Consider the following 13,553-nt stretch of genomic DNA (forward strand, 5'->3'; position numbering starts at 1 on the left):
TAGAATACGCTGCCACCTACAAACGACAACTTACAAAGTTCTCAGAACCACAAGTTCACCAAACAAACATACACCTAGTATACGCTGCCACCTACAAACGACAACTTACAAAGTTCTCAGAACCACAAGTTCACCAAACAAATATATACCTAATATTAGAATACGCTGCCACCTACAAACGACAATTTGCAAAGTTCTCAGAACCACAAGTTCACCAAACAAACATACACCTAGTATACGCTGCCACCTACAAACGACAACTTACAAAGTTCTCAGAACCACAAGTTCACCAAACAAACATATACCTAGTATTAGAACACGCTGCCACCTACAAACGACAATTTGCAATGTTCTCAGAACCACAAGTTCAGTATTCCTACACAATTAAACATACAGCCACTTTAGAACAGACTCTTAGATAGTTCGCTTAAGTACTTCAAGAAAAACCTTTATATAACGTCTTGCTATGCTCCATAGTACGTTATATCATACATGGTGATAACAGTCCTAAGCACCTCTCCCCATATATCATATATGGTGATAACAGTCCTAAGCACCTCTCTCCAGATATCATACATGGTGATAACAGTCCTAAGTACCTTTCCCCATATATCATACATGGTGATAACAGTCCTAAGCACCTCTCCCCATATATCATACATGGTGATAACAGTCCTAAGCACCTCTCCCCATATATCATACATGGTGATAACAGTCCTAAGTACCTTTCCCCTGTTAATATCTACCATAAGTAAACAAAAAAGCCACCTATAGCTAGCACATAAATGTTTCATTTAGCTTAAGGTATCAAAAGTATATTTAATGGGTATTTATATGAAATATGCTTCTAGTTAATTTATCACGTGAAAAGTGTTTCTACTACTTGAATTGTTTGTGATGTGTAGGACTTTCACACCATCAAATAATGAAAAGTGACAGAAAAAACAATAAACGCTACAAATATCACATCTATGAACATGGACTTGAAAAGGGTTCAGTGTGAGTACGCGAACTGGAGGGTACAAATCCTGATCCTAAGAAGTAATTCATATAGCGTTTTTTTTAAGAAATAGTCAACAAAATAAATATAAAGTATAAATAAACCGTCAAGGAGGGAGAAAGAGGTGTCCGTTGCACTTGACTCTCGCAGGTCTCAAATATATTTAAAAACCGATCAAGATAGTATAAATCAACTATATGAAAATAGGTTTAGCGTTAATACAGTAGATTACAAGCAGTTAATGTTTTCTTTACAAGTTACAGTTTTTACAGCAAGGAATGATATTATTTAAAAGGTACGACGTTTCGATCGCTGGTGCGATAACTCTCAAGTATTCTTCCTTTCTGTAATGGGTCCGGCATGGCCAGGTGGTTAGAGCGCTCGAGTCGCAATCTGAGGGGCGTGGGTTCGAATCCCTGTCCCACCAAACTTGATCGCCCTTTCAGCTGTGGGGGCGTTATAAGTGAAGTCGAAAAAAGAACAAAAGATGGTGATTTCTATACTTTGATATTTTAAAAGTTATATAAGAATATAAAATTTTTGTCGCATGCTGTTATATAACTTTGCTGCTAAAATTCATTTCAAGTATTTTAGTAGTTTGTAACCAATCGTTACACAAGTGAATAGTTTTTAAAACAAAATGGTTTAACTCTCAAATAGAAACCAGTTGTACCATATACACGTGAGATGCTTACGGTGTTTGTTTGTTTAAAGTTAAGCATAAAGCTACACAAGGGGCTATCTAGCATCGTAAGTCCACAAACATGCCGCTGTGCCACTGGGGGGGGGGCACTTACGGTGTATTCTCTAATGCTTTACATATATACATTCAGACACTAATGTTAGTAATTTTGTTTGCATGTTTCCGAACACTCAGTATTTCCAACCAAGTCCCCACTAAAGCCTCAGCGGTAAGCTTGAGGGCTTATAACGCTATATATCGGGTTCCATACCTATCGTAGGTACAACGCAGATAGCCCATTGCATAGCTTTTCGTTTAAAGCAATTACAACAATAAAATATATTTCTTGTTAAAACGTGACCAAATCGAAATATTAGAACATAAGAATTGTTCGTATTTATTCAACAATTATAGATACACTTTACGAAATGGCTTAAACTTAGAAAACTTTAAACGTTATTACTACTAGATTTCTTATCAATATAACTGGTTTATGATTATAAACGATAATTTCTGTAATTTAAGTTAGTATTGTATATTTATCTTAAAATCTGTAAGTTAACAAACATGTCATAAAGGGTACTGATCTTTTGACATCAGTATTTTTTCTTGTATGAGAATAAACTACCACCCTATTTAAAACGTTTTCCCGAATATTCATACAAACATTACAAACTTACAGGGGAAAACTCACTATTATCTATTGACACTAAAACTGCAGAACAAAGAGAATCACTTACAAAACTCCAACCTGCTCATCTTTCAACTTTATTTCTTCCTTTACGTCACAGTAGGGAACTGAGACCGGAATTACCTCTGCAAAGGCTAAAATTTGGCCAGGAAATTTCTTGTATTTAAATTTTCAAAAAAATATTTAAATAATAGAGGTTACCTTAAATCATCTGACGCTAAACAAATATTATGTTCTATACTACAAGTAAGACGAAGTAAGAAAGTCAACATTTTTATTATATAGATCCAACATTATTTAGTGTAAATCAGATTAATTTACATTCCAAGAATTCAAAAATGTTTGGGGCAGAAAATGTGCCACTTGTTAGATTACTATACGAGAAATACGATAATGTATTTGAGCCAGTGGATTTTCTAACATAAGTTAAATAATTGTCTTAGTTATGAATGCCCAATTTTCTTTCTAAAAACAAACAAACGTTAAATAGCTGATGTATATAACAGTTATTGAGATATCTGGATCTTACCAGTAGTTGTGACTCTTTTAACATCTTCATTAGAGCAAGTTGATGGAACACAGAAAGCAATAAGACCAGGTAGTTCTGATGCTAAGTGAGCAGATAACGCCAACTCGGCCAAAATCTACATCATACATACAATAAAAAGGCCACCTGTCATATCTATATTTGTGGTCTATGTTGTAGTTTATGGTAAACTGAAAATTTTATGAAACCGTTAATGATACTTTACATCAGAAAATTTGTTACTTATGTTATCGTAAAACTGATAATGCTATTGGATATGACATGATACCACTAAAATGGTATTAGATATTAAGTTTTAAGAATCATAGCAATGGTAATTTTTTCCTAATTCATGATACAGCATTTGGCATTACTTTGGAGACAGCATAAAATATATTTAGGACGTTAGTAAATATCGCAACAGAGATGATTCTGTCATTGGATTTAGTATTTGCATAAATGGCTACACTACTCCATTTTTTAATTCCTTTCTTGTTTCGGATATGCGCACAAAGTTATCGCTAGCTGTCCCTAATTTTGATCGATGTAAGTGAGTTTCGGTAAGCATGATTCTGATGTAAATTAAGACGAAATCTTCTTTTGTTTGAATTATGTTTTGTTCGATTCACGCCGGAGCGATTAAATACCAAAAGTAACACGTGTGCATTTGGATTTTTATTGTTTTAAAACTATTTTATTCTAGTTCATAAGAAACAAAAACACTGAGTTGTTTTAGCTATGTAATATTCATGGCTACAATTACAGCTTTAATGATAACAGTAAATCGCGTTTTTAAATGAGTGCAACTACCTTTTTTTAGTTACATTTGAAACCTATATTTAACAACAAAGGTTATCACATATCTCATTACAACTAATATAACGAACCTGCTCCTCGTCACAACTAATGCAGGATGAGTCAAAAGTTTGATTTTCTTATTGTTGTGAAGTATGCTAACGTATGGTATTTAAATATATTAGGGACTATTTGTTACATGACATGATGTCATGATCTACAGGTCAAATCAAATACTATCACGGAAACTATCAGACTGGAGTAAAATGAGTCAATACAACGATATCATCTCAGAAACGTTGTTTTTTTATGGGTCTCGTATATATGTGCATATATATACTTTTTAATAGAAAATGTTTTACTTTAAAACAGGGTAAATTGTAAATTATACACATTTACGAAAAACTAACGTTTATCAACTTCCCTAAAGGCCACGTTAAATAATAGATGGTCCCCAATATGCCTAAACACTCTATTTCAGCAGATTGTCAATATTCCACAAGTACTTCACAACAACAACAAGAAAAATCAGATTTTTGGCTCACCTGGTGTAACATCACTGTGTTTAAATAGCTTTAACAATAGTTACATATGATTCACACTAGATTACAGTACGTCATAAGTCATGACATACAGGGGTGGCCGTTTTATCGACGACGACTCCTCTCGGTTTCTAGCGGGCATGTAATGAAAGTGGTTCATGTTCCATCCAATGATCAAAGCACTTAACTTAGAGTTCAACTAAGTGTTGAAAACTTCTCTAAGTGAATGCATTCTGTGAACGACTCTATTGATTTCCCGTTTTCAGATATTTTACATTAAATATGCAATACAAACAAGTAGAATTTGTGTTACATTACAAAGCCTTAAACTTTTTTTTCTTTTTTTCATCCTCATTCTCATTACATCATTTGGACTCAGGGTACTGTCTATTCTGAGTTCAGCAAGCAATTATAAATTAAATATATTATGGGGTCACGTTCACCAAAGTTTTTTTTTTTTAAATACACACTTAGGTTAGGCATCGAGCTTTGTAGAAACGTACTTTAGTTGCTGCTTTGAAAAGAAAGAACAAGAAAATAAACGCACCTGTATTATGTTGTAGTTAGGGCTTTGTAATTCATATTCAAACCTAGTTCTTGGGATCATGACACTAACATTTCATTGTTATGCGTGTTATGCTGTATTATGCATTGTAATTTGGAAGGTTGTATAATTCTTTCCAAGGATCCCAACTGCCACTATCGCTGTTGTCCCTGTTCATGGAAAGTCCACTTTCAGAAGGGTTATCGGGTTTCTTTACTGCTGATCACTTTTTCTATTAATCCTGTAAATATTTTGATTGTTTCTAGTTTGAAGATAATGTCTTCGTGTTTTAGAATATTACCTAATTTTCAATTGCAAAGAGTACCATTTCATTGTTTAATATATGATGACTTGGTTTTATTTTTGTTTCGGGGAAACGCTTAAAAATCAGGGTTTTACAAATCATTTATATCAGCAATGGTAAGGCGTGTACAATAAACGCCATATTTTGATACGATAATTAAATCAGTGGTTAATTTATTAATTATCCTACAGGGTATAATTTAGGCGTAAAGTTTGCATGATTGTTTTAGCGCAAAAATGCACAATGGGTTATTGTCTACTACTGGGAACTAACCTTAAATTATAGCATTATAATCCCCACAAAAAAGAATAAAACACCTACCGAATCTTTGAATATGGGGTCCAGTTGGCCTGAAGATGTAGGAAACGGTGAATGCATTTCTAAAAAGCAATATTTCCCACGGAAATCTACTTTGTTTGTTCTATGGTTAGTTACCAAAATGTTAAGGCACTCGTCATAAGATCCAAAATTGGTACCTCTTCCCTCGGCGATCCCAGAAGATATCTTCCCAGAAGCATCTAACACTTAGAAAAAATAAAGAATAAAATGAGTTTGGCAATTTGTCACTGGTATTAGGGATAATCATTATTGAGTCATATTATTTATGAAACATTTTATTTAATGCAACAAAATTACATATACATGATCGAAAGAGTTTATTCAGAACTGTGTTTGATTCAATGGAAAACTGTTACAGCTAATTAACAAAAAACACAAAGAATCTGATTAGCCTGTATATACATATTTTGATTTGTTGTTGACTGTTGAATTTATTGCTGATAATCACATATACCTGACTGGTATAGTTGTTTTAGAAGCAAGTGATTTAACATGATTCATTATTCAAAAATTGCGTTTACTCGCATGGTAGAAGTGTGATTAATATGAATCACAGTAAAACTTTGTTGTTTAGAATCACAAACAAGTAATAGATCATGAAGCCACTAGAATCTCGAAATTCTAATCCTCTTTAATTCAGAGAACAAACGTTAATAAATGAACATTTATATACTTATTATATTAGAAATAGCTTCATTAGAATTGTAAATAGGGCACTAATAGGGTACTAAATAGGGCACTAAAAGTAAATAGTTTTATCTTTCCTTTCGTAAACATGCAAAGTTCACAATTATTTAATGATATGCCGGAAGATACGAGAAACATGCCACATTTGTTCATAGTCAAGTGAAAGAACGTTTGAAACGTAACTGACCGTTGCGTTAAACAATATGCATGGTGTTTACAAAATGTGGCGTACTCTTTTGGGAGATGCTTTTCATGTACTCAGTCCGAAAAATTAACTGATTAGTGATTCTAAACATGGAGTAAGTAGACTAATACAACGAGCAATGATAAAGTCATATCCACGTGGACATTTCGAGTATCATGTAAGAGTATTATGATAATCACGCATACCAAATGTATTAAATGTCGATATAATAAAGCATCTTATTATAATGGAGCTTACGATGTATACGTCCAAAACTCGGATCTCGGAAACTACAGCACCGATCATCACCAATCATAACCATCAAACATCAAACTTAAAAACTTATTTGTTTTTCTTCAGTGAAAATCTCATGAGTGTTGCAACAGAAAAGCTGGGCACTTTCATTGATAACTGCGTCTACAAAGAAATACTTCAATAAATCTAATGTAATGCTTTGATGATATCTCATTTTTAAACTAACATTTCAATAAAATCATTCTTCTCATGTATAGCTAACATTATTGAATGTGAAGTATGAGTACATTGTTGTAGAACTGTCAGATAATTCCAGGAAAGGCCGCAGGCCCAATAGCCTTCTGCAGAAACTAGTAGTTAACCTGCAGAGCGGGCGGGTATTTCTGCTAGTATATGTATCTTAGTTTGACCGCACGAATGAGAGACTTCGGAAGGACCTGTAAATTCAACCAATATAATGATTGTGTTGGTGTACTGGTGTTTTACGTTGTTTTCTTAGGGTTTTAGCCCAAACTCTTTACGTTCGCTATAAAGCATTAGGGGAATGTTTATAAAATTCACTGTCTTTATCATCTGGTTAACCATCACAAATATTAACCACTCCTCTTGCATCACTCACTCTTACGTGTAACCAAAACGCAGGAAGAATAACCTCGTTCTCAGCTCTTTCAAAGCGGAGTGACACGAACACCCCTGTGTAAGCAACATTAAGTTTCAACGGTTAAAGACGTACAATTAGTACAATCAATGGCGCACAGTTTTGAAAGAACGTTATTGAATCATAAATGTCTTGGGAAAAAAATATGACTAATTTCAACAAAGTATAATGTGAAATCTTGAATATATTATTTTAATATGTATAATGTAACTATTGGAAAAGGAATAACAAGTGTTAGTCAGTACCATGCTGCCGTACATTTTCCCAACTTTTTATGGCTGTAGAATATAATGCGAAAACTCAATTACTATTATAAATTTTTAAGTTCTTATTTGCAATCTTCCAAGAAGTTAAGCGAAACAAAACATTAATGTCAATACAGACTTACTTTATAAGTATTTAGAAAACAAATACATACGGTAATTCTGCTTGTCCACTGACATACAAGGGTATGACGTCACACCAAAACTTGACACAAGACAGAATGGAGTGACTTTAAATTATACCTCGTGAGTTCGATTACCTTTTTTTACTTTTGTCTCAAGCGATAAGTAAAATAAACTACCGTTTATATAATGTCAGAAACTGTAAATAAACATGGCACTTTGAGAAGTACAAAACGCTAACTTTTCAAGTTGTTAGGAACGACGAAATATCATAGTCAAGTTACTTTGAGATTATTTCCACAAGAAGCACACCGTGGAACCTACCTGTGACCTATTTTGATCTCTCCACCTGTTCTTTGCCTTATTTCGGCATTTTATTTCCGGCCTATTACTAACCCCAACCTAGTTGGTTGTATAAAAAATAGCAAGTGTATTTATAAGTGCGCCCTTTCAACAAAGCAGGATCAAACATCAAACTCTTCACTAAAATGTGGTTTAAAAAGAAATATTTTAGGTTTGGATCAGCATTTACAACAACAAAAATAACAGCCGTAAAATCGTAGCTTAATTATCTACTCAAAACTACGTTAAGAGCTTATGCTCTTTACCTTTATCAGTTCATCTACTCAAAACTACATCAAAAGCTGATTGCTCTTTACCTTTATCAGTTCATCTACTCAAAACTACGTTAAGAGCTTATGCTCTTTACCTTTATCAGTTCAATTTAGGATATAGTAGCATTTAGAAGATACGTTATCTTACTCAAAATATAACTTACAGAACATAAGGGCCTACGAGGCTGAAAAATTCAATATTCAAAGATTATGGTATTTTAGGAATATTTTGAAACAACTACATGAAAAGGAACTAATATAAATAACTGAATTGGTGGACACTAAAGTCTCTCGTGTGTTATGACAACATTTTTATACAATATTATTAAAAATCATTAGTTTTAAAAAAAGATGTCTTCAAAAAAATACACAGACAAGAATGGTAGCTTAAAGTGAAAATGCAATCGCCAAAAAAGTAGACAAACAAAAAGTGTTGACGTTATTTCCTCAAGCTAAAAATCCCTATTTTGTCTCTCCTAAATAATACAGCTTTTAGAGATGGAGTCAAAATAGGGGTTTATAGCTTGTAGACATGTAGTTTTTACCATTTCTTATAGCTATTATATATTTTCCCTAAAAACCTCTATTTTGACTCTCCTAAATATTACAGCTTTTAGACATGGAGTCAAAATAAGGGTTTGTTGCTAGTAGACATGGAGTTTTTATCATTTCTTATAGTTGTTATAGTTTCCTCTAAAACCCCCATTTTGACTCTCCTAAATATTACAGCTTTTAGACATGGAGTCAAAATAGGGGTTTGTAGCTTGTAGACATGGAGTTGTTGACATTTCTTATAGTTGTTATATTTTCTCCTAAACCCCCTATTTTGACTCTCCTAAATATTACAGCTTTTAGACATGGAGTCAAAACAGGGGTTTATAGCTTGAAGACATGGAGTTTTGAACATTTCTTATAGTTGTTATATTTTCCCCTTCCTCTTCTCCGCTGGCCATAGTAAGGCCGGTCAAGGTTTGGTGCAGTTTGCTAAATTTCCTCTTAGATTGACATTCTCCACACTATACAAGGTCGGAAACGTGTTAATTAACAATTATAAATTGATTATAATTCTATACCTCCCCTCTCTCCATTTCTGATGGAGTTTGGGTCGTGACACTTCTGTCACCCTAAACTCTTGTGGGACGTCGCTGCTGTAAACTTTATCTGAAACTAAATATTTTCTAAACAAAATATATAGCTTTACAATTTCTGCCTCACTTTCGACTAGAATAGCCATCATTTTCGTTATCTCCTGCTTGCATGATTCTTGCCACTCTTTAGAGGCATTTTCAAGGATGGCTACTCTATCTGCGGTGTCTATAAAATTCTCAATCACGCAGTGTTGGCTATAATTTGACACTTACCATCAGTCGGCACCAAAACTGAGCTTGGTGCTGGTTTTTAAACTACGGCTTAAATATTTCTGTTGTGGAGGCAGCCTAGAAGTTCGTATTACGTTTTTGGCGTTTGTGATCCTGTCAGTAGCGTAGTTGCAATAATTAGTTAATAATCACTATGGTACATATGTCATGTCTGCCATTTAAACATTCAATTACACGCAGCTAAATACGTGTGCATGTAGTAGATTATGAGCCTTCAATGTAAACCACAGATTACATTAAAAGGATTGGGCGTCAATGGTTATAGAACTGCTGTTATTTGCTAGCAGAGGCGGACTGGAATCTAAAATTTTACCGGGAAAAAATCTAGAGGGGGGCCCACAAGGGGACCAACAAAACTACGTACTTTTCCAAGAGGGCCCATCGGGATTTTTTCCAGTGTCTCGTTAGGCCATATGTCATGTCTGCCATTTAAACATTAAAATACACGCAGCTAGATATGTATGCATGTAGTAGGTTATGAGGCTCCATATAAACCACAGACTACACTATTGGGTGTCAACGTTTATACAATCGCTGTTGTATTCTAGGTAGTCAAATAAACTTACAATTACCCTATACAATGCGTGATGATGCGTTTAGTAATACTGCCCAGATTTTATTACAATACTCGCAGCCATTTTTTGCTGTAGGCTGGCGGAACAATATTAAATAATAATAAAGAAGAAGAATTTGGCAACCCCTATTATGAACCACTACAGTGGTTAACGACACTTACTAAGAAATGTCGGTTAAGCTCCTCATAATTTCTTCAAGTTTTACTGACATGTATTTGTTGATTTTCATACGACAGTTTGATCTAACTTGTTCTTGAAACTTTCAAAGTCGTTTGTGTAGAATAATTAATTTTTTAAGTCACTCGTGATTATAGACAAATTATGGTATAATACAACGAGCAAGGTACTCTAGAGGAAATGTCTAACAGAACAAAAAACTGGAAATCATAAGCAGACAAGCAAACGTCCTGCACTGAATCTAGTCTATGAAAACCAGCATCAGGACACAAAATGAGTGTACAACGACAAATTATTAACTTGTTAGGAACGGTGAATTGAAAAATATTAGCATTTTATACTACGAAACTATTTTACAACCGACATAATTCAGTGTGAATGAACATTAAGAAAAGCATCTTATTACTGATATAATTCTGTGTGAGTTAACATTAAGAAAGCATCTTATTACTGATATAATTCGGTGTGAGTTAACACTAAGAAAGCATCTTTTTATCGATATAAATTAGTGTACTTTACCACTTGTTGCCAGAATAAATAAAAATACATAAATAATGAGAGCTTTTACTTGTCAGTCTTAATTAAAATCGTTAAATCGTTTTGTTGTTGTAAACTGTTTTTGTTCCAAATTTTAAAAAGTTACTTACTTTTTATTGCCCAAGATTTGAGCTTCCGAACACTGAACAGTGTTTTTAACAGACTAACATAGCAGGGACCGGATAATTCAACAGTGGAAAACATCCGCACTATGTATGGAAGGATCTGTTTCAACATAGAGTCTATTGTTGTTTTCATACTTTTCTCAATGTTCAGCCACTGAGACACGGAGTTCTCTGTTGTCACTTCTGGAGTCAGGGATGTGTCAAAGTTTCTGGACGTTGAACGCATTTTTGGCGTCATAACTATGTTTATAGTCGAGTTTGTGATGATTCTTTCTGTTGGTTTTGAGGTTTCTTTTTCTGTTGATTTTGTGGTATTTATTTTTGTGGAACTTACGAAATTTCTTTCTGTTGAGCTTGTGGTATCTGTAACTGATAGCTTAAGTGGAGGCGTGAAACTTGTTGTATTACCTGCTTCGGTAGCTCTGTTTGAACAAAACAAAACAAACAAACAGAACATAGTGGCCAGTCGTACGATACCGTCACAAACCATGGCTAGCCAAGTTACCTATAGCACCAAGAAACACAACAGATTTTTGTCCAACCACTTATGAAAAGTAAGCTTCACCAAATGAACCACTTCGCGTGACGTTTACTATAGAATAAGGTCGAGAAACGTTTTTTTGCTGCTTGCGAAGTAACCTAAATGACCTTGAATGTGATAGGCCAAACAGTTTTTTTTAAGTTCCCCATTGGTATTTTTTGGTTAGCCTATTCAGGTTCTGTTGCTACAACGTGGTTGGTTTCGATCGTCAGATAACAGTTGCCCACACATTTTACCCCAGTGGCCTAATAAATGCAAGAAACGTATGAAAACATTCTGAGCTGAAAAAAAAACAACAAAATTCAGAAAGTCACTGTTAAGTAGCCGTTACAATAGCAACAACGATACTTATAGATAACATTGTATATAACTTAAGGTTTTCATAGAATGACAAATATACACTTTCTGTATATACTCAAAGATGGCCATCCGCAGTGGCACTTGAGTAGCTTTGCGCGAAACTCAACAAAACAAATAACTAATCAAATATCGTAATGCATTATTCTACAAACGCAGATTGAAAAATATTAAAACTAGATAAACGACACAATGGTACATTTAAAAGTAATTCTTAAATAACAATAACGATAAGTGTTTGTGTTACATATCATTAACTAGCCTTAACAGTAGCCATTTGTAGCAACAGTTGCAAACAAATAATAAATAATGGCAAAATATAAAATATTGCAATTAGTGTTATTTTCCACATAGTTAGTAATTCAACAAGATGCATTAATATGTGCATCAAGATATCTGCTTGTAACATTAAGTTACCTGGATGCCTATAACTTCTGAACTCCTTATCCAGAGTGAAAATGGACGAAGAAACGAACTATTTCGTTAGTCATATTCTCACTTACAGCAACGTGAAAGGAGATTAATGAAAATCATAAAGACAAAACTACATCAAAACTATCTATACAGCACCATGTGACGTCATTCCACGTGTTTACTTGAACGTTAACGACAATCTGTTCACAAGAGAAACAGTTTTTCTATCAGTGAAAATAGGTCGTTTTGTTTCTCTTTCTTATGATCTTTTGAACGGTTTCAACCGAATAAGTTCCTGATCAAAACATGGTTAAATTCATGTTTAATTTTATGTGTTTATTGAAACAGAACAACTAAACTAAAGACAGAACACAGAACGGCATGGACAATTACCATAAGGTAATACAGACACAGAATAGGCGCTTTTATCGTTTAGGAACATGTAATAGAAACCTGTATAACTGCAAAAAACGTCAAGTACCTGTAGGCAGTAATAGAAATTAGATGTGTTTTTTTATCTCTTTCTCATAATTGATAGTCATCTTTTGGTCCAGAATATTCACCAAATGAAATATATTTTATCACACCCGAATATTCTGTCTAAAGATATGATTTCCAGGAAGTAAAGTTAACAGACTTACCCCGAATACTAAGTCTTTAGTATTGTTTCGTGATTGCTTCCAATACTTGTAATTCCTGTTATAATCAGGAAGTGAATTATTAGAAGTATAAAATTTTCCACAGGAAAACATATCTTTCCTTTTCTCACAATACGTATTTTTTTTTAATAACTGTTAAGGAAACGCCCAGGAGCATAAATATAATCAGGACTTTCTTGATTATATTTTTCTATTGTGTCTTTGACATGACGTGTGTAAGACTAGAGGGAAGGCAGATAGTCATCACCACCCACCGCCAACTCTTGGGCTACTCTTTTACCAACGAATAGTGGGATTGACCGTCACATTATAACGCCCCCATGGCTTAAAGGGCGAGCATGTTTGGTGTGACGGAGATTCGAACCCGCGCCCCGCAGATTGAGAGTCGAGCGCCCTAACCGCCTGGCCATGCCGGGCCGATTATTTTAGAGACATCTTGAATTCTCAAAACCTCTTCCAACGAATCTCGGACAGGTAAGCCACCGAGTTTAAAAATCATGGACTGCTAAATTAGGGACGGCTAGCGCAGATAGCCTTCGTGTAGCTTCGCGCGAAATCCATAACAAACAAACCAACAATCTA

At 34.3% G+C, this 13,553-nt stretch overlaps 1 protein-coding gene across 1 annotated transcript in view; it reads right to left on the minus strand.

The window, feature by feature from the left end:
* LOC111088408 (nose resistant to fluoxetine protein 6-like) overlaps nucleotides 1-11,238 on the minus strand; it is a 31,049-nt gene extending 19,811 nt beyond the window's left edge. The window contains exons 1-4 of the mRNA XM_022398450.1: nucleotides 10,986-11,238; nucleotides 5,406-5,608; nucleotides 2,903-3,017; nucleotides 600-742 (exon numbers count right to left, since the gene is read on the minus strand). Of these exons, the coding sequence (XP_022254158.1) occupies nucleotides 600-742; nucleotides 2,903-3,017; nucleotides 5,406-5,608; nucleotides 10,986-11,238 (714 nt within the window). The remainder of the gene's footprint in view (nucleotides 1-599; nucleotides 743-2,902; nucleotides 3,018-5,405; nucleotides 5,609-10,985) is intronic.
* Nucleotides 11,239-13,553: the final 2,315 nt, after the last annotated feature.

The sequence above is a fragment of the Limulus polyphemus genome, unplaced genomic scaffold (genome assembly GCF_000517525.1).
Source record: "Limulus polyphemus unplaced genomic scaffold, Limulus_polyphemus-2.1.2 Scaffold3698, whole genome shotgun sequence".
Taxonomy (NCBI): Eukaryota; Metazoa; Arthropoda; class Merostomata; order Xiphosura; family Limulidae; genus Limulus; species Limulus polyphemus.